Raw genomic sequence first — 27,964 nt, 5'->3', positions numbered from 1 at the left:
GAGGACTGAGTCCCAGGGGCACCAGGCCTGACTCGTATGTCACATCCTCCACTAGGTGGTATCAAGGAGATATGGTTGACAGCTTGGCCTGGGCACAACTCTTTTTTTTTTTTTTTTTTTTTTTGTTTGTTTATTTGTTTGGAGACAGGGTTTCTCTGTGTAGCCCTGGCTTTCCTGGAACTCACTCTGTAGACCAGACTGGCCTCGAACTCAAAAATCCGCCTGCTGGGCACAACTCAAACCCAGCCCTGCCGCCTGCCACTTTGTGCAGGGTTTGCAATCTCCGATTCCTTTCCTACCCCTAAGGCAGGGATGATCTGTGGCCTTCTCCAGGTGTCCTGAAGGTGCCAGAGAACAGGGCGGAAGAGCACAGAGGCCTTGGCCTGGCCACTGCAATAGGCCAGCTCTCTCCAGAGGTGGCCTATTCTGTGGAGTTTTGTTTTCCAGCAAATAAGAGGAGCAGAAAGTAGACACTGTATTTTTTCTTTTTGAGACAATCTCTCTCTACATAGCCCTGGCTGTCCTAGAACCGAGTTGACCAGGCTGGCCTCAAACTCAAGAGACCCCCCTGCCTCTGCCTCCCATGTGCCGGGGTTAAAGGAGAACACCTTCTCTCATTCTGTAGTCCAGGTTGATGGCTTGGAACTTCCTGTAGCTCAAACGCGTCTTGAACTGGGGGCAGTCTCATTCCCTCAGACTCCTGAGTACAGAGATTACACATGAAAGCCACCACACCCGGCCAGGACAATCGTTTTCTAATAACTAAGGACACATTCCAGGGGGGACTGCCAAATTCTAAGAATCCACACACTAGAAACATAGCAGATGGGAGGCAGGGGCAACTCGGGAAGAACCTTTTCCTTCAGGGTGTACAGCCCCAGGGTTGATGCAAAACCAAACAGAACTTGAAAGAACATAGCAGTTTAATGGGTCGGACAGCAAGGTCGCAGGAGAGGTCCTGAGGAGCAGAGCAGCGGTGCCTTACCGTCCACTGTGCCCCTCCTCTTCCCACCTGCCCCTGTGGACAAGCCCTCTCAGGTGGCAGGGCAGGAAGTGCTCCTGAATGGAAGCTGCTGTGAGTCCCAGGTCTGCAGGACCATTTCCCCGAGGGCCCTCTCCTGACACCCTACTATCGGTCAGGCACACTAGATACTGGAGGGGCGGTGGCCCAGCCACAGGGCTCCTTCCTAGGCTTCAGGCAGCCCCTAGCTCTCACAATCTCCCTTCTTCCTCCGCTTCTCCACACAGCCTCTACTCCTACAGCTGCCCACCCCACCTCTGGTGGGGACCCAGAGGGGGCGGAGGAAGCCAGTGTTGCTGCTGAGTTAGCTAATCACGGGGAGGTAACGGGTGTGTGAGCTACCTGACCGTGAGCTGAAGTGCTGGAAGAGGCCGATGCACTGAAGTCCAAGAGTCCATCTGGGCATGGTGCCCCCGCACAGTGCCATCCTTGTCCTGGCCAGGCCGCCCGCTCATTCAGCTGGAAGGCCCTTCTCCCCCCCCCATCTGAAGGACGTCTCATTGACAGCAGAGGCTGTTCACGGTGCACGGCCCTACTGCCCTGAGATAAACCCTGCCTCAAAAGGAGCCCAGGCATAAGGACCCGCAGGGGCTGCCGTGGAAGGCGGTGATGAGTTTGGGTCTTGCTATGAGGCAAGAGTGGGCAATGGGTGCTAAGATGGCCTGACTGTTACTGCTCCCTCTGAGCTGCAGGTCGGAGCGCCTGGGAAGAACACACAGATGTCCTGTCCACACAAGAAGCTGTAATCAGGCTCTGGGCAGTGCAGTCCTTCCCTAGGAGCCTTTCTCATGGAGATGGGAGCTGGTCAGCAGTGGGAGAGAGCTCCATGGCCAGATGCTCGCTGAGGAGGAAGGGGCATTTTCAGGCAGAATGGTACGCCATATTGTAGGGCGCTTTCTTCAGAGTCTCCAGGAAGAACTGTTCATTCTCCAGGAAGTCGTGGTCCTGCGAGGCAGATTCAGAAGAGTGCTCGCACTTTTGTGCACTGACAGGACTCCCGATACTCGAGGAGCCAGCCTGCACTGGGAACTCCCTCCACCGGGAAGCAGGAGGGGTATGCGGGAGCTGAGGCATGGAGTGAGACAGACAGGCTAACCCTGAGAACCTTGGAATTTATCAGCAATGACCTCCTGTCTCTAGACCCCAGTATCTTCAAGTGCAAACTAGAGATAAGAACATCTCCTATCTGTGTGCTGGTTCACACCTATAATCCCAGAGCTTGGAAGGAGCCTTCCAAGGTTAGCCTGGGCAACAGAGTGAAAAATCCCATCCCAACCAAAGAAGCAAGTGAAAAACAAAGGGTCCAGCTCTGGGCAGTAGATGGAGCACCGCTGCCCTGATGCAGGGCTGTGAGACGGACGTTCACAAGGCACGCAGTTTTCAGTGTTGAGCCCAGCATGTGGACGTGCTCCTTGGTCCTCACTGGTGTCCCAGGTTATCTGCAGCTTAAGGGGCACTGCAGCCCCTTGTGCCCACAATGGGTCATACAAGCTGTGTATGTAGTTGGCCTCCTCTGTTTTTTTTTTTTTTTTTTTTTTTTTTTTTTTTTGTGGCAGTTTACACTGTGTAGCCCAGACTGGCCTAGAACTCACGTAGATTTGCCTGCCCCTAGGCACTGGGATTAAAGGCGGGTGCCACCACCTCCCGGCTCAAAGTCAATTTTCAACTGGGGGTAGCACTGGAAACTGAATCCGGGCCCTGTACAATCTAGACAAGTATCCTACCACTTCCCGTATCCCCAATCTGTCTCCTTTCTTCTTCCCTTTCTGCGGCCGTGGAAGGCGTCTGCCTGCTGTGAATGTGAGTGTGGGCTCGGCCCAGTGGACACTTACCTCTTCTGCTGTGTGCTTTAGCAGCAGCAGCTTGGCAAGAAGGTGTGTGGGCACCTGGGCAGCAGCTGGTTGGCTACACTGAGGAGTGGTGGGAGCAGGGGCCTGGACAGCTGAGGAGAAAGGCGGGAGCCGATGTCAGGGGACGGAGGGGCCTGGCTTTTTCCTGTAGGACCTGCACCCACACTGCCCAAGGAAGAACCAGGGCCAATGGCCTAGGGACTCTTCCAGAGAAGCCAGGTTCCATTCACAGCACGTACATGGGAGAATACTGCCACCTGTAACTACAGAGCCAGGGTTCTAATGTCCCCTGGCCTCTGTGGGCACAGGACCCACACACAGCATTTTTTCAAAAGGACAAGACAGACTGTGCTAGAGCAGGACAGCCAGGAATCTCCTGTGGGCTCTGCGTATGCATGTGTGTGCACATACCCACACAAAAGTGAAAGGAAGAGAGAGGACTTGGAGCCTGTGGTGGCAGAGCACACCTGTAATCCCAGCACAGGGTGGCAGAGGCAGCAGGATTACTCTGAGTTCAAGACCTGCCTGGTTTTCAAGGTGAGACTCCAAAGGGCAAAACAAACAACGGAAAGCAATGGTGGCTCACTAGTCCTCATACTCAGGAAGACGCAGAGGCAGAAGAATCTCTGTGACTTCAAGGCCAACCTCGTCTACATAGAGAGTTCCAGGCCAGCCAGGGCTACATAACAAGTCTCTGTCTCAAACAAACAAGAAAAACTCCCCTCAAAAAGGAAGGTGGGAGCTGGGCGGTGGTGGCGCACATGTGTAATCCCAGCACTCTGGGAGGCAGAGGCAGGCGGATTTCTGAGTTCGAGGCCAGCCAGGGCTATACAGAGAAACCCTGTCTCGAAAAAACAAAAACAAAAACAAAAACAAACAAATAAAAAAGGAAGGTGGGGCTAGAGAGAAGGCTCAACAGTTGACACACCAGCAATCTAGCATGCAGGATGCTGAGGCAGGAGGATCCGAGCATGAATCCAGCCTGGGCAATAAAGCATGATCACATTTTCAAACAAAACCCCAAACAGGAGCTTCCGGCAGCCCCTAACTATAGTAGGTAAGGAGATTCTGCCGTTTCCTGCTCCAGGCTGTGTCCCCCCAAACACCCCCCCCCAGTCACTGACCATCAGGGCTGGAGGCTGCGGGGCCCTGCACTCTGGAGGGCAGCCCTGGAAGGCTGGAAGGCACGTCCTGCCGCACACGGTCCAGCTGCAGCCTCTGCTGAGCCAGGCTCAGATGTTCCTGTGCCGACACCAAAGAGATGGGCTCAGTGGGAGGACAGGAATGTGGTCTGAGGGACAGAGGGGGCCTGGAACCTGCCTGGTGCACACGCTGCTCCTGCTGCCGCAGCCACTCCTGCTGCCGCTGGACCACCTGCAGCCGGCCCTGCTGTTCAGTCTGCATCTGCTGGGCCTCCTGCAAGGCCTGCTCGCCCTCCTCATACTTCTTGGAGGCTACCTGCAGGACGGCCCGGGCGGTCAGGGCTGGCTCGAAGGAAGCACGTGTGGCTTGCGCGGCAGCCCTGCCAAGGCTCACCTTACTCATGTGCTCCACCTCCTGTGCGCGGGCCTGGAGGCGCAGGCTGGCCTTGTGTAACCTGTCCTTCTCCAGACGGAGCTCTTGACGCTCTCTCTCCAAAGCCTCCCTCTCAGCAACCAGCTTCTCCTCCTTGGCCCGGAGCTCACAGGCCCTAACTGTCAGCTCTGCCTGCTCCTGCAGAATGCAGCCATGCTGCAGTCACTGATCCAGAGCTATACAGCCATCAGGGTCCCTGCATCCCCCCGGCCCCGCCTCTGGAAGTGGACAGTAGAGCAAGGGGCTTCTGACATGGACCAGCGAGGCCTGGGGCTAAGCTTGGAGGCTCCTGCAAAGCCACACAGATTGCCATGTCCAGCTTCTCCGAATATCAGGGTACTCATTTAAATATCTGAATCAAAAGAACCAGCTAGCCAATAAGAGAAATATGCAGAGTGCTCAGAGGGCAAGTTACCTGAGCTGCTGAGCGCTGGCCGCTTTCGTGCTCTTGGTTCCCAGGCTTGGGACCTTTGATACCCAGGGCCCCTGGCTGTGCTCGGTCCTGGGCTCTGGGCCCTACCTTGGTTAGGCTGATGATGGTGCCCTCTCGCTGGGAGTCTGCGTGCATCGCCCTCTCCGCCTCTCGCTCTGCCCGCTCCTTACTCAGTTTCTGCTGTGTGAAGTACTCGGCCCACTCTGCAGCCAGGCGCCGCCGCTCCTCGCCACACTTATTCATGACAGACTTCTGTTCCTCTAGCAAGGCGCTCTGTGGGGGCAGTGAGGGTAGTGAGCGCATCCTTGGGCAGGGACGGTGGGCTCAGCAGCGGGCTGTGGGGCAGGGATGGTGGGCTCAGCAGCTGGCTGAGGGTCTCCACTCACCTTGGCTCGCTCCAGCTCCTCCCTCTCCATGGCAATCTGCTGGCCCATGACCCTCCTCTGCTCTTCCAGAGTGCGCTGGGCTGACTCTGCCTTGGACTTCTCAGCCGCCACCCGCCAGCGTTCCTGCAAGGCCAGGCCAGGGCTGAGGGCTGGCTCCCCTCATGCTGTCAGAAACCCCTCATTTCCCAAAACACATGAAGGGACACGCGCTAGGGGAGTGACTGGCGCTAGGGGAGTGCTGTCCAGGTCCGGCTCCTGCAATTCTGAATTAGGAGGCTCCAATACTCAGGTCACCCTGCACCTCAGAGAACGTTCAGGAGTACTCTGCCCTGAGCCTCTGGTCTGGGGTCTGGCCCATCACTTCGCAGCCTCAAGTGTGAGGAACCCAGTCTCTGTAAGCATGAGGGCAGAAGTTCACAAGGTTTAGTCTTCATTAAACACTAGGCCTAGGGCTGGAGTCAGGCTCAGCAGCTCACAGCACTGACTCTTCAGGGGACTGGGGTTCAGTTCCCAGTACCCCAGAGTGACTCACAACCGTCTGTAACTCTAGCTGCCGAGGATGTGATGATGCCCTTTTCTGGCCTCTGAAGGCGAAGCAACCCATACATATGAAAACAAAACAAAAAGACTAAGGCTGCTGGGTGTGGTGGTGGCGCACGCCTGTAATCCCAGCACTTGGGAGGCAGAGGCAGGTAGATTTCTGAGTTCGAGGCCAGCCTGGTCTACAGAGTGACTAAGGCTTGGTTCATCAGTGAACGGCCTGTAGGGAGTGCAAACGTCCTTGCACAGGACGGGCGAGATGACAGTAGGCTCGTGTCATCCCAGAGCCACAGGTGTCAGGTCGTGCGATGGACAGGTCTGAGGAGGGGAAGCACAGTGATGGTGGGTCTGTAGGACGCCTGGTGTTAAGGTGAACACAGAAGCAGGGAGAGACAGCAACAGGCCTCGGCACTGCGAGCTTGAGCAGCTGTCAGAGAACCACTGAGCACGGGTTAGGATCGGATGCAGAGCGCTGGGCTCGTCCCGCGTGGCCCTGAAGAACAGACTCACCTGTTCCAGGAGCCGGCTCTGCTCGCTCAGGCGCACCTCCATCTTCCCGATGACCTCCTGTAGCCTGCTGCGCTCTTCCTCCATGTCTCGCTGCTGCCGGCCTAGCCGCTCCTGCAGGGCTGGAGGCAACACACAGACGGGATGCTCACTGCCTGCCCTCTTTTCCAACACGGGGGTCCCAGTCAGAGGGGTGGGGAGCTACCTCGCAACTGCTCATCCTGCTGCCGAATGCCCATCTCCCGTTCCTGTGAGGTGGTGAGGTGTGAGGCCTCCACGCGGGAGGACAGCGTGCTCAGGCTGCTGGAGAACTTCTCCATCTGCTCGATGATGCCGTTCAGGGACCTGGGGGATCATCAGGGCGTCTCATCCTGGGGACAGCCAGGACAGCCTTGGGTAGCAGCAGCAGGCAGCAGGCAGCACATACCGGGTATGGGAGGTAGCGCTGGTCACAGCATCGATCTCCTGGTCCTTCAGCATCTTCAGCCGCTGCAGCTGGTGCTCATGGTCCTTGCGCATCTCCAGGATGGACGCCCTGAGGAAATGGCACAGAGGCAAGCAAGGCTGAGGGTCACTGTGAGGGGACCACCTGACAGAAGACACCAGAGAGCAAGAAAGGAACACCTCTGAGCACTGTCTCCCCTTCCTCCTTCAGGCAGAGCCTCACTGCCTCAGTTTCCCAGGCTCTTCTCTCTCATCTATCGCTGCTCCCATGCCACAGGCACCCCATGTCTTTCCCAGTGCAGGAAAGCTGGATGCCTAACCCTGCATGCTGGCCCATGGGCTGCTCTGTCCTCCCTTAGGAGTCTTAGTTTCCTTCCCACCCAGGAAGGCTCCACGCTTGGCTTCCCAGACCCTTCCATCCCAGGAGCGGGGAGAGCCCCACCCGCCCCTGAGGCCCAATGGTCTGGGGTGCTCAGCCTCGAGCCTTCATCTCAATGGGATCGGGAAGGGTGAGGCTGTGCACAGGCTACAGAGCCACACTGCGGTCTCGTGGGCACTGCTGTCCGCCAGCCAGTCCTCGCAAGCCTGCGCCCCATCCCCTTCCTGTCACCTGCGAGACCACTCCCAACTCCAGTCCCTGCCTCTTGCCCTTACTGCTGAAGCTCCCGAAGCCGTGCCACCTCCTGGTCCTTCTCCTGCTCGGCCACGGCCATTTGCCGCTGGTGCTGGGCTATGAGCTCAGCCCTGGCCTGCTCAGCTTCCCGGCAGTATGCTGCATGCTGAGCTGACAGCACCTCCTTCTCTCTGCGGAGCTGCTCCTCCCGCTGCTGGTAGGATGTTTCTAGCACCTTGATACGGCTCCTGTCAACAGAACGCCCACCTAGAGGGCCGCACGGAGCACCCCAGCATGTTCCTGGGTCCGGGGAGGGGACCTGAACCTGAGCTCAGGGACCCCATGGAGCCCGTGGGTACCTGTGGGCATCCTCAATGAGCTCCAAGTCTGCCTGGTGCCGCTGCTGCAAACTCTCCAGCAGCATCCTGTGCTGGGTCCGCTCCAGCTCCAACTTCCGCACCTAGGCCCAGGCCAATCGATGGTTCATCTCGGTTCTTCAGCAAGCAGACTCCAGGCTTGCACATCCAGTCCCTCCTCCCTCCCGCCCCGGGATGCCCCCCGCCCCGGGGATGCCGCACACCACTTCCTGTGAGAAAGTGGTCCTTGCTGCACAGCAGCTCACCTGGGCCTCCAGCTCTGACATCTTGGCCTGGCTCTGCAGCAGCTCAACCTGAAGCTGGGCAGTGCTGCTCTGAAGCTGCCCTTGGGCAGCCAGGAGCTGCTTCTGATATCCCGAGCCTGGCAGCAGACTCTGCATCATGGACTCTGGGAGGAGCGTCTGTGGGGGAGGAGAGGATGAGAGTTGTCCTGAGGTGGGGCTGACAGGCCTGCTGAGCCTCACCACCTTCACGGTCTCTGTTTATGGCCATCTGCTCTAGGTGGCTCCTGCAGGACAGGACCTGGGCGAGTCCTCTGCCTTGCAGGGAAACAGTCAGAGTTCCCTTGAGCTCCAGTCAGGAAACTGTGCACCTCCCTCCCCAAGAATATCTCCTCAGTGAGGTATCTGTAGCCTCAGTTCTGACAAAGCTTCTGACCCTGGCCCATTTGGTTGGCCTAAAGGCCTGTGTTGACAGTTGGCTCCAATAAGCCCTTCACCCATTGTTTCCCGGGGTCACATTCCTAGCTGTCATACCTGCTAGGCCTGGGTGTCAGAAGTGACATTCCTGGCTGGTGCAGTGACAGGGAAGATGCAGTGACAGACAGGGAAGTTGGGCCATCTATACTTTTCTTTCTTCTCTCTCTAAGATAAGATCTTACTCTGTAGTGAGGGCTAGCCTGGCATAGAACCATAGCCCAGGCTGGCATCAAACTTGATCCTCCTACCTCAGTCTTCTGACTAGGATTACAGGGGTGTGTGACATGGGGCGTGGTGGTTCATGAATGAGAATGGCCCCCAAGGGCTCACATATTTATATACTGGTTAGTGGAACTGTTTGGGAAGGGTTGGGAGGTGTAACCATGTTGGAGCCGATGTGGCCTTGTTAGAGGATACACAGCACTGGAGGTGGGCTTTGAGATTTCAAAAGACCATGCCCCATCCCCCCACCCCCAGCCCAGGATCAGGGTGTAACAGTAACTAAGACAGATTCTTTTTTTCCCCAGTACTGGGGACTGAACCTTGGGTCTTGTACATGCTTCCTCTAGGAAGGCAAGGTTTCCTCTAGGGAGCGACCACCGTCCCTCCTTCCTGAAGCCGGGCTGGGCCGGACCTCACTATGTAGTCTTAGGCTGGCCTCAAACGTGTGGTACCCTTTCTGTACCACCAGGCCGGGCTTGTGCTGACACTTTTGCACTGGAACAGCCCAAGCTCCTCCGGCAGATGCCGTCGCCAGCTCCCTACTGATGCTGGCTGAGTTACAAACTCACTCGGGAGCAGAGAGGCTAAAAGTTCAGGAAAGTGCTAATGGGGGATGCTGTCCTGCTGGCTATAGCTGTATATTCTAGCAGAGTGTCAAGTCCAGATCCTTAGCTGCCTCTGAGCAGGGGGGCACTGTTCTCTGGGCCCATAACACATGCCTGTTTGTCCACCTTCCCTACCTGGACAGGCACAGAGAGCCCCATAGGTTCCTGGGAATGCGGAATGTAAACTGCAGGCTCTGAAAGTCACAACAGAGAAAAGAGCAGGAAGCTCAGAGGCTGACAGAGCTTGCTTGGCGTCGGGGAGGGGCCAGGGAGAGTCCCTTATCAATCATCTTCCAGAGTCCCCAAAGGAGCCCAAGGCACCCTCCCGCCCAGGGCTGAACCCCAACAAACCTCTGCTAGAGAAGTCCCCAGAGGCAGAGGCTGCTCCTCTCTTGGCGTCATCTACAGGGAGAGCAGTGGCTTGGCCCCAGCTCATGGAGGACCTGGACATGGAGATGAAGGTGTGCTCAACAGCTTCTGGGTAAGATGGCGGCTGGGGAGGGGAAACAGAGGAGCCCACTGGGAAGCCTGGGTGGAACTGGCTAGGGCTGGTCTTTCCCGCCAGTGTTGTAAAGGCCATGATCTGTGCCCTCAGACAGCGCTGTCATCAGGTGAACAGGCACAGATGCTGACTTGGGTCCCAGCACATATCCGCCTTCCATCTGTGTCCACGGAGGGAGGCCTGGGGGGTCCTCTACCTCTCACACCCCCAGCCCAGCCTTTGGACACACCCCGTGACACCAGGCCTGACAGCTGCAATTCCTTGTGTAGTTGGTCTCGAGGCTTCTCCAACAAGGGCCTGCTCCAGGACCGGAGTGCCAGCAACAGGCAGGCTGAGGAAAGTCCAGGGGAAGGTGAGGGCTGTGTGAGCGGCAGCAGACAGTCCCAGACACGCTCCTAGCCTAAAGCTCTTCCATGGCCTGCTGCCCCCTCAGCATCCATCACGGTTCAGTGACAGCGACAACGGGCGCCTCACACACTGGAGCTGGGTTCAAGCCCGTCTATCTTTGCTCAGCCTTGGGCTCCAGCGCTGCTCACAACCTCTCCATGCCCCGCGGGTCACTCTTCTACCATCTCCTCTTCTGTCTTGGCTCTTGGGGCCATAGCTTTACCCTCTGTGTCAGGGCAAAGTCAAAGCTGCTCTCCTAGAACTAGGACCTTACAAGTCACACCATGCCTCCACCTGCTCTGGCTAAAGGCTATTTCTGCTTCCTCTGGCCTTGGCCTTGGCAGCTCCTTTGCCTTCCTGCCTACAAAGGTCAACACTAACCACCCACCCTCACTGGGCTGCCATCTTAGTCCCAGGAGCTGCCCCTCCGCGTCCGTGTGTGCTCCATGCACACGTTAGCCACTTTTAGCCCAAGGTAAAGAAAAACCAACACTTGGCACAGTGGGTCTCTTTGCCACTTTGACTGGTGCTGTGGACAGGGCCTCTGCTCAGAGGAAAGGCCAGTGGATCCTGCCACCTCAGACCCTTTGTTTTCTCTTGCCCAATCCAGTGTGCACCTGTCCCCGTGGTGGTCAGGGTAGTGTTACCAGCCCGCCTACCCGCACCTGGGCAGCTCCTTCTATGTTGGTAAGGAAGAGAAGCAGAGCCCAGCCGGCATCAGTGCCCACAGCGGTATCTCCACAGAGAATGGAGCAGGGAGGGTGGGTAAAGCTAGCCCCTCGGACCCTGCCAAATCCTTTCTACCAACCAAAGTAGCCCAAGCTCATACCTGCTAGAAGGGGTCTGACCCAGTGACCCCAATGAGGTCGGATCCTTAGAGGGCCCAGCACGCTCCTCTCTGGCTAGATTTTGGGATTTCTTCTGAGATATGACATGGCTCAACCAGTCATCTTCTTTCTCCTCAGATGCTCTCGGTGAGGAGGCCTGGCTGGCTTTGACAGAGGGCCTTGCACCCTTGGCTGGTGGCTTCGCTGCTGAGGGAAGCCCGGTTGGGGCAGACTGTGGCTCTGGGGCTGAGGGCTGGTTTGTAGGAGGCAGGAGCGAGGGTGTCACTGCTGAGTCTTCCTGTGGGGCCTTTTGAACAGGAGAGGGAGACAGCAGGTCCAGGCCATCGTCCTTAAGGCCCAACCAGTCAGCACCTCCTTTCCTGGGGTGGATGGGACTGGAAGCTGGTGGAGGGCTCTGTTTGAAGCTTAGGGTTTCGCCCTTAGAGTCTGGGCCACCTTCTCCCAAGAACCTGCTTCAAGACAAAGAGGAGGGTGTTAGACGGAGAGGAAACCCATTCCATTCTCAGCCTTATCAGCTGTTAACGATGTGCATATCTGGCCCATAGCAAACTGGGCATGGGAACTCACTCCTGTAATCCCAGCACTCGGGAACTGAGGCAGCACTGCTGTAAGCTCAAAGCTAGCCTGTACTACAAAGACCTCATGTGAAAATACTGGAATAATAGCAATGAAACTCCACTGCAGCTGGAGCACAGCTCTGAGGGCAGGCTGCCTGTCTCACATATACTAGGCTGTGGGTTCGATCCCCAGCACCACAGCCAAGCAGGCATGGTGCTGTACACCTGCATTCTGCCTAGGACAGAGGCAGGAGGACAATAAATTCACAGTCACCTTGGACTATATAGCGAGTTAGAGGTCAGCCTGTCTCAAAACACAGGTCAGCTGTCACATAAACATGGGGACCTGACATCCTCAGGCATCAGTACATGCATAGTACACATACATACATACATACATACATACATGCACACATATGCATAGTACACATACATACATACATGTACACATATGCACAGTACACTTACATATATGTACACATATGCATAGTATACATACATACATACATGTACATATATGCATAGTACACATACACACAGACATGCAGGCCACACACATACAAAGAGTGAAATAAATCATCTTTAAACAAACATATATGCTCAGAGAAAATGACAAACTCAGCCATTGCTGCTCCATTTCCATTGCAAATGAGGAGTGTGCCATGGGGATACGGCAGTGGCAGGGTCTCCGGGGTCCCCAAAGCCACTGGAGAAGGCCCCAAAGCCACTGGAGAAGGCCCCACTGCTGCAGAGTGGTGGCCGCGATACTCCTGAGCTGCGGTTCCTCTAGGACACCGAGTAGCCTGCCATGCCACTCAGGGCTTCAAGCACAAGCAGGCCCTCCTCCCTTTGCTTCTGCGTTTAGGAGTGGGAGTGCTGGTCTACTTCCTCTGCCTGGCCTATGGGGGGCTCCTGCCCTCCCTCTCCCTTTAGCACCTGCAGACTCGTGGCTGCCGGGGCGGGATGGGGACGGCTACAGGGACAATCCTGTCCTCAAGGCCGACTTCCCCAGAGGTCTTACCTGACTGACTGTCTGCGGGACTGGCGGCCCTCCGAGGAGGCCACGGTAGGCTGGTAAGCCCCAAAGGTGAGGATTTCGTCATCCCAGCTGTCTTCCTTGTCTGTAAGTTACAGGACGTGGACATGATGGAGAATGAGAAAGGCCAACCTTTTACAGGAGCTGGCGGACGCTAGGCTGGGGCTTGCCACCAAGCAACGTCTGCAGCCCAGGAAGACAACTAAACAAGTGGTGGCCGTAAGTCAAACAGCAGGGACAGAATCCAGAGGGCTACACAGCCATAGGTAGGTCATCTCATGACAGAGTTCAGCAGTGTGTGTTTGGAGTGAAACTTGTTACATGCTGTGGAAAAGCTGTGTTTGAGTGAGATCTGGTGGCTCCCACTGACAATCCTAGCACTTGGGAGGTTGGCACAAGATTATGAGTTCAAAGCTAGCCCAGAGTAATATTTTATCTCAAATAAAGGAAAAAACTGGGAATGGTGACTCATGTCTTTAATCCCAGCACTTGGGAGAGCAGAGGCAGGAGATCCTATGAGTTCAAGGCCAGCATGGTCTAAACAGTTCCAGGCTAGCCAGGAAGACCCTATCTTGACAAAACAAAATAAGACAAAACAACAACAAAACCCAAGGGGTCAGGGGCGAGAGAGAGAGAGAGAGAGAGATTGAGAGACATGGAGAGAGAGGGAGAGGGAGAGAGAGAGAGCAGTCACCTCGTGGCGGTGCAGCCTCCCCCTCCGGCTTCTGATACTTCTTGTCCATCTTGAACTCCCTGCGTTCCCCAGTGCCAGGGCGAGTGAGGAACTTGGCAGCTGTGCCTCGACCCAGCAGTTCATCCAGCTTGGAGCGAGCTGGCAGCGGCCCTTCCCTGTGGGAGGGTATAGGAAGAAGGGATGCGCCCTGATGCGGGGCTCCCATGCTGCCCAACCTTTGAGCTTCCCCCGGGGCCTTAGGCATCAGCCTGGTCAGCTCCCTTCATAAGCATCCTTACTGGTCTCCTGTCTTCTTGTTCCCTGCCTTGGGGCTGTCTTCAAAGCCCAGCGTAGTCATGATGTCGTCCCCATCATCAAAGAGCGGTTCTTTCTTTCGGACAGGCGTATCCCCAGGGGTTAGAGGAACAGAAGGGCCTAGGAAAGAGAGCCAAGGCCCAGTGCTTGGCAGCTGACTGGGGTGGGCGGGGCAATGGTTTGCACCCATCTGACTCTAACCCTGACCTAGGCTCACATATTCCCCTCCTTACTCCTGATAATGTCTTGGTCTGGACAGGAAGACACAGGGGCCTGCACTGCTGAGGTCTGGCCCTGTCCTAGAACTGTCAAGACCTCCGGGCCTAGGAATACACCTCTCTACCCTACCTTGGCCTGCAGCTGCGCTCGGGCTCTTGGGAACAAGTTTACTCTCCATCACAGGCAGCTTCTTGGCAGTTTCTTCTTCCTCATCAGAGAGAAGTCCTGCCAGTGGGTCTTCAAAGTCTCACAGCCAGAAAGAAAGACAGAGGTCAGTCTGCTGTGCTCTGCTTAGGAAAAACCACCTGGAAGCTGAGGCGGCCATCGCTCATGCTTAACAAGCTCTTGAGCTTCCACAGAGTGGGGTCTGTGGGGGAGGGTAGACACAGAGGGCCTGAGCAACAGGGCAGGGAGTTGGGTGAATCCTGGGACTCCTAGAAATGTCCTTAAGACATGACTCCATGGGGCTGTTGATGGCTCAGCGGTTAAGAGCAAAGGTCCTAAGTTCAAATCCCAGCAACCACATGGTGGCTCACAACCATCTGTAATTAGATCTGATGCCCTCTTCTGGTGTGTCTGAAGACAGCTACAGTGTACTCACATATAATAAATAAATAAATCTTAAAAAAAAAAAGACACGAATCCATTCGTGAAGAAAAGGCATTTTCCCCTTATATTTCAGAAAATGTTCAGTTTGATGCCTGGCTTCAAAGTCTTTGCAACACTTTAAGGAACTTTTTTTAAGTTCCTTATACACCCCAGTGGGGGGAACACTTAGTTCCTCTGGGAATTCTGGAGGACTAAACCGTGACCAGCTCTCTTGACTGAACACAGAGACTTGGCTTTCAGCATCATTACCCAGACTGCTCTCAAGCCAAGTGTCCAGAAAGTGGGGGTGGGGGAGACAGGACTCTGATACCTTCAAAGGAAAACTTCTTATACTGATGCCCAAACTTGCTGGAAGATGGTGGCGGCTTCTTAGCGGGAATGGTGTCCCCTACAGGAAAAACAGAAAAAGCAGCCATGGGATTGGGATTTCTTTTGTTGTTGTTTTTCTTAAAGATGTATTTATTTTATGTATGTGAGTACACTGTCACTGTCTTCAGACACACCAGATGAGGGCATCCGATCCCATTACAGATGATTGTGAGCCACCATGTGGTTGCTGGGATTTGAACTCAGGAACCTCTGGAAGAGCAGTCAGTGCTCCTAACCACTGAGCCGTCTCTCTCTCCAGCCCTGGGACTGGATTTCCATGCATACCTCCAGAGCTTGAACTGGAGCCCCAAGGACAGTGAGCACTTTCTGTTGACAAGCTGAGGTTCTTGGCTGTGGGCACAGCCATGGGGGAATCCGCACCCCTGTTCTCACCTGAGACCCTGGAGGGGAGACATGGTTGGCAGCAGCCTCCACCCCTTCCCACTACTCACTAGAGACAGTTCGGAGACTCACGAGACGCCGTCAAACTTCTCTCCCTTCTTACATAGCTGGAGCGGAGCCCAGGACACCAGGCTCAGGCAGTGTTCTGTCCCCGAGTCATATTCTCCAGCCCAAACTTTCCATTTTAAGTAAAAAAGATCCTCTAGAAGCTGCCTATGCTGGACTCAAGTGTGCTGGAGAGTTGTATGTCAACTTGACATAAGCTAAAGTCATCTGAGAGGAGGGACTCACAACTGAGAAAATGCCTCCCTAAGATCGCACTGTAGGAAGGCTGTAGAGCGGCAGTTCTCAACCCTCCTGATGCTGTGACCCTTTAATACAGTTCCTCATGTTGTGGTGACCCCAACCATAACATTATTTAATTACTCCTCTATAATTTTGCTACTATTAGGAATTGTAATGTCAATATCTAATATGTAGGCCATCTGCTAGGCAACTCCTGTGAAAGAATAGTTAGACCCCATGGGGGTCATGACCCACAGGTTGAGAAACTGTGCTGTAGAGCAGTTCTTAGTGATCAATGGGGAGGGGCTAACATCTTGTGGGTGGAGTCATCCCTGGTGGTCCTGGGCTCTATAAGAAAGCAGGCTGAGCAAGCCACGTGAACAAACCAGTAAGGGCTCCCTCCATGGCCTCTGCATCAGCTCCTGCTTCCAGGTTCCTGCCCTGTGTGAGTTCCTGTTTCGATCTCCTTTGATGATGAACAGTGCTGTGGAAGTGTAAGCAACATCACCCCTTCCCTCCTCAGGCTGCTTTCGGCCATGGTGCTTCATCATAGTAAAACTCTAAGACAAGGAATGGAACAGACCTTTCTCCACATAAACACACATACAATTTGACGCTTGACCCCACAGTCTCATACATTTGAAAGGATTACAAGGATCGGGAGGTGTGGCCTCGGAGTGCCCTCTCTGCCCGCAGCTCTCAAGTACTTGGGCAGCACCAAGTGTGCCACCATGCTCCCTGCCATGACGGTAACGGATGAGACTTGTGACACTGACAAGCCCTCGAGAAATGTTTGTCTGCCTGTCTTTTATAAGAGTTGCCTTGGTCATGATGTCTCTTCACAGCACTAGAACGTTGACTAAAACAACACAGAAACCTCACAAGAGCTCTTCCACGTACCTTTCTCATTAGCTGTTAATGTGTCAGCAGGCTTGGGATTGCTAGGTCCTTCTTTCCCAGAACCCTTTGCAGTTCCTTTGCTGGAGGGTGGGTGAGACTTCATCCGACCAAAGAGATCATCATCCATACTGTCCAAGTCCTAGGACAGCAGGGAGAGCGAAGCCTGGAGTCTGGGAAGGTGCCGTGTGGTTTGACCCCAAGGCCCCTAAGAGAAGTCGTGGCTCCAGGGCAGTGGTGTTAAGAACCTGGTAAAATTCCCTGGCCATTGGTGGCAGCCCTGGAAAGAACTGCAGGACCGCACCCACACACATTCTGCCCTACTGCCATTTGCCACCCTCAGCAGAGGCTAAACCAAACCCCGCTCCCAACCTCATCCTGAACACGGAGCCTCCCAAACTGTGCTAAGGAAATGTTCTTTGTAATGGAGTGCTTTGCTGTGGCAGCATACAGCAGGATGGCTTAGTGGGGAGTGCTCTGGGCTGAGGAGTGGGGCCCAGGCACAGCACTGTGGAAGGACAAAAAGAGGAAACTTGTGAGAAAGCAAAGAACATGGCGCCAACGGCAAGTGGAGTAGGGATAGGGAACTGGATCGTGAGATCACAAGAGCCACGAGGTCGCTACAAGGAGCACGTGAGGACATGCACGTCACGCCAGCACCAAGCTCTGCTGGTCCTGGGGATGGAGACGAGAAGAAAACAGACACAGAGCGTCACAAGGCTGGAACTAAGAGCTCAGCCTTGGCCTGGAAGCCATGGTGAAGCTGTGTAAGAGTGCTGCTGACTGAGGACTGAGGGCCAGAGGGGCAGAGCTGCAGGCTCCCCGGGCACCGTGAGCCTATGTGCTTATCTGGTACAAAGACTCATTCCAGTCCTGTCATGAGCCCTCTTGTCAGGGGATTTGGAGAGAAATGCAGGAAAGGCAGGGATAGACGTTAGAGGGGACTCCAGCCTGCTCTGCTCTTCCAGGGGGCTGCAGATGTCAGAGACCCAGCTAGGAAAGTCTCTTGGTTCCCACTAGAGACCTGGTGGTATACTTTCCAGGGTCCAGACATGGAGAACTATAAAGGAGACGTTCCACATGGTATGGACTGCTGACCCCACCCCACCCCCCAGCCCTGAAGAGGCAAAGCTATTTTCTACCTTCATGTTCTGCAAGAAGACCTGTGGATCTGCATCCGAGATGCTGGAGACCTGAGTCCACAGGCGACAAAAAAACAGGAACTAATATCAGTCAGGACCCAAGAGCACGTGGAGTCCCCAGCCCTAGTCACTCTGCTGCTTAGCTCGGGCAGACAGCCTGACTGACGGGGTATAAACAGGAGGGTCTCTTACACCCACCCTCCAGGGATCGGCTTTTAAGTCAAAGCTGTCCGTCCATGGAGACCTAGAAAGGGTTTCCCACTATCTGCTCCTCTCAACCACAGAAGCCATTTCCAGCACGGGACCAGAGGACAACCACCTCCTACTCATGTGGCCAGACAGCTTGGGCTCTCACAGGCCAGGCTACCCCCAACTCCTGCAGTTGGGAGGGCTCTACCATGGAGCTCTTTGTTCTGGTGGGAAGAAAATGGATGCTGTCTGGGTCCGTTTAGCAGTCCGTGGACATTGCTCTACTTTAAGAGTCAAGTATACACTTGCTTTTCTCTCTGCCCATACGCTCTTGTCCCCCTTCCCTCTCTCTCCCCATTCTTCTCCCCTCTTTCCACATGGCCATGGCCAGCTCTCACCCCTCTATCTCTTTCTCTCTTTACTTCTCTATCTTTTTTTCTCTTCCTACTTCTCTATAATAAAGCTTTGAAACTAAAAAAAAATAAAACCAAAAAAACAAGAGTCAGTTATAAAGCTGGGAACGTGGAGGCATATGACACAGGCCAGCCAGTGCCACATAGTGAGACTCTATCTCAAAAACCCAAAACGAACCAGGCAGTATCACATGCCTTTAGTGTTTTGGTTTTTGGGGTTTTTCTGATTTGGTTTTTTTCGAGACAGGGTTTCTCTGCATAGCCCTGGCTGTCCTGGAACTCACTCTGTAGACCAGGCTGGTCTCAAACTCAGAAATCAGCCTGCCTCTGCCTCCCAGAGTGCTGGGATTACAGGTGTGCGCCACCACCGCCCTATCACACGCCTTTAATCTCAGCCTTTGGGAGGCACAGGCAGGTGCATCTCTGAGTACGAGGCCAGCCTGGTCTACACATCAAGTTCCAGGACAGTCAGGGCTACACGGAAAGATCTTGTTTTGAAAAAACAAAACAAACAACGAAGAAGGGAAAAAAGTGCAGCTTGTGCATCTGTAATCCCCGATCTTGTCGGGCTGAGGCAGAAGGCTTGAGTTCCAGGCTAGCTAGGGCCACAGTGAAAAATCTACCTCAGAGTGAAACAAAATGATCCAACTCCCTGGCTTTCCTAAAGCCTTCTGTGAGCAACGCTAGGCCACTCCAGTCTCACTGTCTGCAGGACGTTAGGAAGGTCAGGGACGGGGAGTGCACCAGGCTCACCTCAGCATCGGCTCCTGCCAATCCTTCAACACTGTCCTTTGGGAGGAACCTGCAAAGAGATAAGGTCAGCAACAGTCCCTGCGTCTGGACTACTAGATTTTAAAACATTAAGACTGAGGCGTGGGGGTGTAACTCTGTGCTAGAGCACGTGTTAGCATGTGCCAGGCTCTGGGTTCAGTCCTGGCATCAAAAAAGGAAGGAAGGACGGACGAAAAGAAAGAGGGGGGGTGAAGGGAGGTAGGGAAGAAGGAAAAGAGGGAACGGAATGGAGGCAGGAGGAGGAAGAGCAGGCAGGCCAGCGGGGCAACGGCGCACATGCGTAATCCCATCACTTGGGCAGCAGAGGCAGAACAGTTAGCATGACTCAGGGCCACCCTCAGGTACATATCCAATTTTAGTGCAGTTTAGAAAAATGAGACCTTGTATCACAGAGTGGTAGATCAGCCTCAGAGTAAAAGTGAATTTGGAGAGATTTTTGCAGAGGACCGAGATAGGATCTCAGACAACAGTGGGTACTAGCACACACCTTTAATTCCAACCTTTGAGAGGAAAGGGCGATGGAACTCTGTGAGTTCTAGGACACCCAGGGTTACATAAAGAAACCCTGTCTCAAAAAATAAAACAAAAATCCAAATACCACATAGTATAAAATTTTCATATTTTTGTTTCTACTTTTTTTTTTTTTTTTTTTTTTTTGGTTTTTTGGATTTGGTTTTGTCGAGACAGGGTTTCTCTGTGTAGCCCTGGCTGTCTTGGAACTCACTCTATAGACCAGGCTGGCCTCAAACTCAGAAATCTGCCTGCCTCTGCCTCCCAGAGTGCTGGGATTACAGGCGTGCGCCACCACCGCCCGGCTACTTTTTTTTTAAAAAAGCAGTGAAGTCTTGTAAATATAAGTTGTTAATAAATGAATAATTATTGAGGCCGAGGGAATGGCTCAGTCAGTGAAGCGCCTTCTCAGGAAGCATCTTCAGCATACCCATTCCCAGCACCATGGAGGAAAACTGGGTGTGCTCCCGTGTGCTGCCACCCTGGTGCTGGACGGCTGAGGGACAGGCTGGGCAGAAGCGTGCTGACAGCGCTCACCTTGCCTTTGAAGGCCACTGGGGTGAGCTCGCTGTGTCTCTGGCATGTGAAGCTGGCTCAACAGGCTTCTCAAGCAGTGCTGCTGGAGCCAGGGGAACAAGAAAAGGCATGCTGTTCAGTCACTGAAGCAACAACGCAGGGTGGGGGTTCCTCCGCTCAGCTGTCTCCTACACCTTCCCACAGACAGGGCACAACCTGACACCACCCCTGATAACCACGAGTAGAAGAGGGAACAATTCCAGGTAGGAGCTAATCCCAGATGCCTGGAGTGCCGCGGACAGGTTAGCCCACCCTCCCTGTGTGACATGAAAAGGCAGAGACACCAGGCTTCCCCAAAGTCCTAACCACAGACTCCCTGGAACAGGAGCTGCTGCCGGGGAAGCCCTGTACACCCCTCAGCCCAGCTCCTCAGTGAGGCGACTTGGGTGGACACAGACTTGGGTGGCTAGCTGGCATGACAGCTAATGCAAGGGCATCTACGGCAGGAGGCTTCCCAGGAGCTCGAGGCCAGCCTAGGCTACACAGTGAGACCTTGCCTCAAATAAACATTAATTAGCCAGCAGGATGGCTCAGCAGGTAAAGGTGCTTGCCACCAAGTCTAATAGGCTGTGTTAAATTCTTGGAACCCACACAGCAGTTGTCTCTGACTGTCACATGTGTGCTATGCTATGAGTGGACCACCCCTCCAAAAACAAACAAACAAACAAACAAACAAACAAACAAAATAAACCCAAGAGACTGTTTAAAAGGAAGACTATATAAGGAGCCTAGGGCTGGGCTGGAGAGATGGCTCAGCGGTTAACAGCACTGTCTGTTCTTCCAGAGGTCCCGAGTTCAAATCCCAGCAACCACATGGTGACTCACAACCATCTGTAATGGGATCCGATGCCCTCTTCTGGTATGTCTGAAGATAAGTGACAGTGTACTCAAATACATAAAATAAAAAATGAAAAAAAAAATCCCTAAAAAAAGGGGGGGGGGCGGCCTGGGGCTGAGGAAGTGGCTCAGTAAAAGAGCCCCGGGCTCCACCCCAGCACTACAGGAAACCAGAACAGAGCACCTGGTGGACCAGGAGACCTCTCACAGCTGTGTGCCCATTCACAAACCAGCAAAGCCTCTGAACAGACACATCTCCAGATGACAAAGAGAGTCACAGGTGTCACATGGGAAGACAGCAGCGGGAACAGAATCCCAGTCATTCAGAGCATGGTCAAGACCCAGAAGACAGAAAAACCCAGACCTGGTGGCCCAGGCCTGTGTTCACAGCTGTTCTGGAAGCAGAATGGAAAGCTCAGTGGCTCCCTGGGCCACTGTGAGTCAAGACCAGAGCAGGCATTGCACTGAAAAGTAATGAAAAATGAAACTGTCGCAAATGAAAAGTAATAAAACTATGAAAAGTAATAAAACTAGGAGGGCTGGAGATGGCTCAGCTGTTAAGAGCACTGACTGCTCTTCCAGAGGACCCGAGTTCAATTCCCAGCAACCACATGGTGGCTCACAACCATCTGTAATGAAATCTGATGCCCTCTCTGGTGTATCTGAAGAGAGCAATATTGTACTCACATACACAAAATAAATAAATCTTTTAAAAAATAAAATAGAATAAAATAAAAACAGGGTCAGGGAGCCAAACACCGCTTGGTACTACAATGGCTTGAATCAGGCCCTGCAGTCAATCCCTAGCTCAACAAACAAATAAGAAAACACAAATCAATCAATCAATCAAACAATCAATCAATCAAACAATAAAATAAAGTCGGGAACTAAGCACTGACAGCAGGAACAAAGCAGGAGCTTCTGGCATCGCTGTGGGATGTACACTGGCATGGCTGCCGTAGGAACCATTTGACAGTTTGTGAAAATAAAAAACAGGGTCACCACCCGGTCCAGCAAGCACTATGTAAGAGCAGGTTCTCTCCTTCCCCGCCTGGGTACTGGGGTAGAACTCAGCCCGTCAGGCTTACACCTTCACTGGCTGAACCTCTTACCAGTCTCCCTCTCCTGCCCAGGGAAAGTAAGGGGTACTTACTGTCATCTCCCAGGAGATCACCAAGGACATCATCGATGGATCCTGAAAACAAATAGGCCATCAGGACTTTGGGAAGCAAGAGCAGTGTTTATAACCCCGAAGGCGGAGACTTCTGTGCCCCAGAGTTCCCTGGTCCCAGGCCTCAGGCTGACATGGACTTTCCCTGTCCAACAGATGATTTCTAAGGGCGACAATCGATGATGCCTTGTTGACACCCTGGGCTAGTTCACAATAACTTTCCTAAAGAACGATGTTGGTTTGTCAGTGAAATCTCCTTTTCCCACCTCACCCAAAACACCAGGGCCAGCACTCAGTCTTCCAGCCTCCTAGAGGCCAGCGTGGCTCTCTGAGATGGCATCTGCGCCTGTCCCCTCCATCTGACCCCTCCCAGAGCTGGCTGGCAGCACCCTTCCAGTTACTTTCTGACACAGCGGGCAAACACATGTTAAATGAGGCTCCTAGCCCACTCTACCTCCCTTAACTTCAAACAGTATTCCCCTGGATCCAGAGCTCAATGAGAAATATTTTTTCTAAAACTTCATTTATTCACTTGACTTGAAATGTCAGGCGGTACAGTGAGCTTTCTTCAGGAAGAGCTGCTCTCTCCACCCTTTGCTGTAGGAGGAGTGTATCAGCAAAGTCTTGCTTCATCAGACTCAGCCTTCTTGGTCCTCTAGCTTTTTGTTGTTTTTCTTTTTTCTTTTTTCTTTTTTTTTTTTGGTTTTTTGAGACAGGGTTTCTCTGTATAGCCCTGGCTGTCCTGGAACTCACTCTGTAGGCCAGGCTGGCCTCGAACTCAGAAATCCACCTGCCTCTGCCTCCCAAGTGCTGGGATTACAGGCGCGTGCGCCACCACGCCCGGCTGCTTTTTTTTTTTTTTTAATTCGATATATTTTTTTATTTACATTTCAAATGATTCCCTCTTTTCTAGCCCCCGATTCCCCGAAAGTCCTGCAAGCCCCCTTCTCTCCCCCTGTCCTCCCTGCTTTTTGTGGTTTTATGACCCAGGGTCTCTCTCTCTCTACGCAGCCCTGGCCGTCCTGGAACTGTGTAGAGCAGACTGGCTGACTCAGAGAGACCAGCCTGCCTCCTCCACCTGAGTGCTGGGACTCAAGTGGTACAGCAACACACCCAGCTTTTCTTCTTTTGTTTTTTAAAACTGGAGCAGAAATCTGTGTCATGGCATTCCTGTGGAGGTCAGAAGACATTCTGCAGGAGTCAGCTCTCTCCTTCCAGGCTTAGATCCTAGAGGTTCAGGCATCAGACACTTTATCTGCTGAGCCTACTCACCAGCTTGTTTTGTTTTGTTTGTTTAAAAAGAAAAATCTCAGTCGGTGGAGAGGACACACGCCTTTAAGGCAGCACTTGGGCAGAGGCAGGCAGATCTCTCTGAGTTTGAGGCTGGTCTGCTTTGCAGAATGAATTCTAGGACAAAGGAAGAAAAAAAGAAGGAAGAAGGAGAAAAAAGAAAAAAACAAGGCAAAGGAGAAGGAAGGAGAAGAGGAGGAAGAGGAGGAGGCAGATGAGGACGCGTACTTGGATTTAGGGTGAGAATCCACGTTTCCACTTACCTTTCAGTCCTTTCTTGGTTTTCAGTGCCTAAATGGGGGCGGGGGGTGGGGGGAAATAACATCAACAAAATCCAACTGTGAGCATGGTTAGAACTGGGCAAGAGATAAGCTTTGCCTTCTCTAGGCCCCCAGAGGATGGAACCTTTATAGATGCAGTCAGTTCTGCTTTCCTGCAGCTTCTGAGAATGACTTTACTCAGAGCCCAGAACCGGTCCTTACTAGTCAGCAAAGCCAAGACAGTCTCCTCCCTCCGCGTTACAGAGACCGCACACAGAAGCCTCCCGGACACATGCAATAACCAGAGCGTTTTCTTCTGAGTGTCTAAAAACACCACCAGTGTCCCTGAACAACTGGATCGGGGGTGGGGTGGGAGGGCGTCCCTAAATCTGTTGCCTGCCTGTGGATCCTGTTGCCCTAACTGAGCTGCCTTGTCTGGCCTCAGTGGGAAAGGACTGGCTTAGCCCTGTAGTGGCTTGATATGACAGGATAGAGTGATGCCCACGGGGACCTCCCCTTCTCAGAGTACAAGGAAGAGGGGCTCTGCGAGGGAGGGTACCAGGAGGGGGGCCCGGGCTTGGGATATAAAGTGAATAAATAAATTAATGAAAAAATGTTTCTGGCAGGAAATTCAGAGGACTCGGAGGCTCAAAATATAGGCCAGCGTGGCTCTCACCTTCAATTCTAGCACTTAGGATTCAGAGGCAGGGGGATCTCTATGAATGCCAGGCCAGCCTGGTCTTCTACATAGCAATTCTAGGCCAGACAGGGCAACAGTAAGACCCAAACTCAACAAAACAACAAAAATTGAGGCTCAAGAGAAACTTTGCTTAAATTTTTTTTTGTTTTTTTTTTGGGGGGGGGGCTGAGAGGGGTCTCCCTGTGTCACTATTGGTCTGGAGTCTGCCATGTCAAAACAGCTTGGCCTGGAATCATAAGAGATCTGCCTGCCTCTCCCTTTCTCTCTGCCTCTGCCTCTACCTCCACGTTCTGGGATTAAAGGCCCCGCTCAATGCTTGATTTTCCTAATGCTGCCCTACCATGGGACCATCTGCCTGTCTTTGCCACAAAATGTCTACTCTATGCGGCCAAGATGTTTTGGGCTGGGGTGGGGTAGGGTGGGGTGGGGTGCGTCTATCTTCAAGTGTCTTATGCTGGACTCTGCCTACCATCCTGGGCTTCGGGGCTTTCTGCAGCTCCTCACAGCACTGTCCAGTCCTGCGTATTCTTGCCCAGCAAGTTCATCTTCCCTAATAGAGAAAATTAAAGGAGCTGCTTAAAAGCTGAAGCTGGAGAGACGGCTTAGGAGCCAAGAGCACAGACTGCTGTGCAGAGGACCTGGGCTGGGCTCCCAGCGTGGTTGAGTAGCTCGCAAGCCCCTGGAACTCCAGGTCCAGGGGCACCCAAGTCTGGCATCCATGGGCATCTGGGCCCACATGCACGTAGACATTCATATAATTAAAAATAAAATCTGGACATGGCATAATCCTGAAATACCAGTACTTGGGAAGAGGTTTAAAAAAGTCCACAAACTCAAGGACATCCTCAGCTACATGGCAAATTCAAGGCCATCCTGGGCTATGTAAGTCTCAAAAATAAATAAATACGCTAATAAATAAACAGGTAAAATTCAGCATTTCCCAGTGCTTGACTCCAAGGCTATAAAGGATCCTTCACATAAGAGATCAAAGACACAGCAGGGCAGCAGTGGCACAGGCCTTCAATCCCAGCACTCAGGAGGCAGAGGCGAGCGAATCTTGTTGAGTTTGAAGCCAGCCTGGTCTACAGCGCAAGTTCCAGGACAGCCAGGAATTGGTCAAACCTATTTCTACAATCCCAGAGTTTCTGAATTGAATGTCATTCAGTGAGGAAAGGTGCTTTTGCCACCATGCCTGACGGCCTGAGCTGGGTTCCCCAGGACATAAGTTATGGAGTGCAGAGAACTGGCTCCTGCGAGTTTTCCTTTTACCTCCATGTGTGTGTGTGCTCCACTACCCCAAATGATTAAGGGAAGTTGAAAAAGAATTCCTGAGGTGGGTGTGATAATATATACACTTAGGGTCAACCCTAGAACTTGGGAGGCCAAGGCAGAAAGATCACAAGTTCTAGGCCAACCTGAGGTACGTAACAGAAAAAGTGGCCTGGAGGTGGTTGCGCTCAGGAGGTAGAGGCAGGTGGGTTTGAGGTCAGCCTGGTCTACACAGTGAGTTCCAGGACAGCCAAGGCTACACAGAGAAACCCTGTCGAAACCCTGTCTCGAAAAAACCAAAATCCAAAAAGATTGGGGGAGGGGAAGGGAGAGAGAATATATGAGAATTCCTTATTCACTTACTAGCCTTTCGTCAGCATGGAGAGTATTTTAAAGTAGTCCACATCCTTTACCCTGGAAGTGGTGAAGAGCCATTTGGAAAGAGAAACCACATCCTGGCCCAAATCCCTTGCCAGGAAACTCTCTACAGGCAGCAGCCAGCACAAAGTCTGACAGTGAGTTCTGGTTTCTCCTTTCACGTATGATAAACAATTCACACGGGGAACAGACTGTCCCAGCATTTCCTACCTTCTTCTCGCCTTTTTCACTTCCACCCAAACCCACCTTCACATGCCTAGGAAGAAAGGCCGCTGCGGCGCTCATCTGTCTCCTCGGTGGGCCTAGCCTCTGTTAGAATGCAAAGTGTATCTGGGGTTGTGGACACAGGGGGATGCTTGTGTTTCTCCTGTGCAACGGCAACTTTAGCGACCTACAAGTCCAAACGCGTTTTGGCTCATAGCACATCAAAGAATCTCTGCCATCTCCTATGCATCCCGTCGCAGCTTCCCAGACTCGGGCGGAGGGAACATTTTCTAGGGGCGGCTTGTAAGGGCCAAAGTGGTCCAGAATAACAACGTCACGTCTTCACATAGTCAACCAACTCCATGAAGGCATTTTAAAATTCGCGAGCCCGCCCCTCAGCCACAGCGGTTCCGGGAGTGTCGTGCCAGGCCAGGCATGGTGCCCCTCAAAGTTCCATCCCCCGCGCGCCCATCCCGTCTGAATCCAGACACAGCCGAGCTTCTCCCTAAGTCCCTACGGGCCCTGTTAAGAGCCGTCCTTTCTGAAACAAGGCCACGGAAACCCAGCCCAACCAGATCCCAGGTTCCGACTCCACTCGGTCCGCTTTGTTCCGCCAGGCCTACCACCTCAGCGCCCGCAACAGTCCCACCTCGCCGCCTCCGTCCTCCAATAGAAGGTGGCGTGGAGGATTCTAGGAACTGTAGTTCGCCGCCCGCTCACTAGTGGACCGAACCACAGGAGGTGCCGGGAAGGACTACAACTCCCAGCATGCCCCGCAGCGGGGGCAAGGCGTCAGTTGGATGCTCCGCGAGTTGCTAGGAGCTGTCTCAACGTCACTCCCACAAAGCGCAGGGAAAGCCTCTCCTGACTATGTGCAATGGAGTTTTCCTCAAGTTTGTAGAGCTAATTGGTTACCATGACCTTCTTCTTGGTCAATCATAAGGTCAAAGCTGCTCTGTCAGGAAACCCAAAACTATCCACAAAGGCACACAGTGGACGTGCCACGCCCAGAATCAGCGTTTGTAACCTAGGCTAAACCTAGACTGTAAATTTCCTACTGGAAGTCAAAACTGGCTGTAGCACAAATTTGAAGCCAGCTGCATAATAGCGTCTCAGAATTACACTCAACACACTTTCTTAGGTGCATTTCAAAGAATAGATCTCTAGCCAGAGGCAAGGTGGTGGCTCTGCCAACACAGATGCTCCAAATTTCTACACATTTATTTTTTGTTTTGTTTTTTGAGACAGGGTTTCTCTGTGTAGCCCTGGCTGTCCTGGAACTCACTCTGTAGATCAGGCTGGCCTCAAACTCAGAAATCCGCCTGTCTCTGCCTCCCAGAGTGCTGGGATTAAAGGCATATGCCACCACTGCCCAGCTCAAGCGCTGGGATTAAAGGCTTTCGCTACCACTGCCCAGCCAAATTTAATTTTTCAAATTTGAGTTTTCTATGTGTCGACGTTTAGATCAAATCCACCCTCCATTGTACCTGCTCCAAATCTTCCCATTGCTTTATTGCTTTTTCCCTCCCAACTTCATGTGTTCTTAGAGAAAACAACTTAGTGCCTTGAGTACTTACATGCACAGGTACACTGGAGCATGGGCTGTCTATTGGGAAGAATTCTTTGTGTGTGCTGGGGAGGGGATTATTGAATAAAACTGGCGCTCGCTCCCCCATCAGCCATCAATTGCCAATAGCTCCTCAGCTAGTGGCAATGCTATGTAAGCTTCTCCTCAACCACGTTGAAAGCTTGGCGTGATCTTCAAAGGTCAGTCAGTCAGCCTGTGAGTTCTTGTGTGCTGCAGCCCTGTCATGTTTGAAAACATGCGTGTGTGGTATGTGTGTGTGTGTGTGTGTATAATGT

At 53.1% G+C, this 27,964-nt stretch overlaps 1 protein-coding gene and 1 non-coding gene across 10 annotated transcripts; both read right to left on the bottom strand.

The window, feature by feature from the left end:
- Nucleotides 1-101: 101 nt before the first annotated feature.
- Nucleotides 102-26,775, bottom strand: Fbf1 (Fas binding factor 1). 9 transcript variants are annotated; one of them, XM_052197419.1, is made up of 30 exons: nucleotides 26,144-26,775; nucleotides 24,720-24,800; nucleotides 23,554-23,581; nucleotides 21,983-22,024; nucleotides 19,954-20,035; nucleotides 18,868-18,916; nucleotides 17,513-17,563; nucleotides 16,374-16,512; nucleotides 14,728-14,805; nucleotides 13,938-14,054; nucleotides 13,574-13,709; nucleotides 13,296-13,450; nucleotides 12,587-12,686; nucleotides 10,990-11,460; nucleotides 10,003-10,104; nucleotides 9,623-9,714; nucleotides 9,407-9,465; nucleotides 7,992-8,147; nucleotides 7,729-7,829; nucleotides 7,411-7,617; nucleotides 6,740-6,847; nucleotides 6,518-6,657; nucleotides 6,316-6,434; nucleotides 5,266-5,388; nucleotides 4,967-5,152; nucleotides 4,408-4,584; nucleotides 4,192-4,329; nucleotides 3,996-4,113; nucleotides 2,854-2,963; nucleotides 102-1,966 (listed from the first exon to the last, which is right to left on the bottom strand). In XM_052197419.1, exons 2-30 carry the CDS (start codon nucleotides 24,720-24,722, stop codon nucleotides 1,883-1,885), a joined length of 3,471 nt encoding a protein of 1,156 aa, XP_052053379.1. In that variant the 5' UTR covers nucleotides 24,723-24,800; nucleotides 26,144-26,775; the 3' UTR covers nucleotides 102-1,882. The 9 variants fall into 9 exon arrangements, with proteins under 9 accessions (XP_052053379.1, XP_052053381.1, XP_052053380.1 ...); XM_052197421.1 differs by having other exon boundaries at nucleotides 19,954-20,032; XM_052197420.1 differs by lacking the exon at nucleotides 26,144-26,775 and adding an exon at nucleotides 25,883-26,134.
- Nucleotides 22,541-22,660, bottom strand: LOC127695690 (small Cajal body-specific RNA 4). The gene has a single exon (XR_007980060.1). It is a non-coding gene; the product is annotated as a small Cajal body-specific RNA 4 (non-coding RNA).
- Nucleotides 26,776-27,964: the final 1,189 nt, after the last annotated feature.

Source organism: Apodemus sylvaticus, chromosome 10 (genome assembly GCF_947179515.1).
Source record: "Apodemus sylvaticus chromosome 10, mApoSyl1.1, whole genome shotgun sequence".
Lineage (NCBI taxonomy): Eukaryota > Metazoa > Chordata > Mammalia > Rodentia > Muridae > Apodemus > Apodemus sylvaticus.
The sequence above is the reverse complement of the archived record's forward strand: the minus strand, read 5'-3'. Positions and strand labels throughout refer to the sequence as shown.

Bases quoted from the DNA above. Each gene is read 5' to 3' on its own strand.
- Fbf1 (XM_052197415.1), bottom strand. From the start codon at position 26,182: ATGAGCGCCGCAGCGGCCTTTCTTCCTAGGCATGTGAAG. The intron at 4,330-4,407 runs GTGAGCCTTGGC...GCCGTCCTGCAG, and splicing joins AGGTGGAGCACATGAGTAAG to GTAGCCTCCAAGAAGTATGA. The intron at 2,964-3,995 runs GTCAGTGACTGG...CTTTCTCCTCAG, and splicing joins CGCAGCCTCCAGCCCTGATG to CTGTCCAGGCCCCTGCTCCC.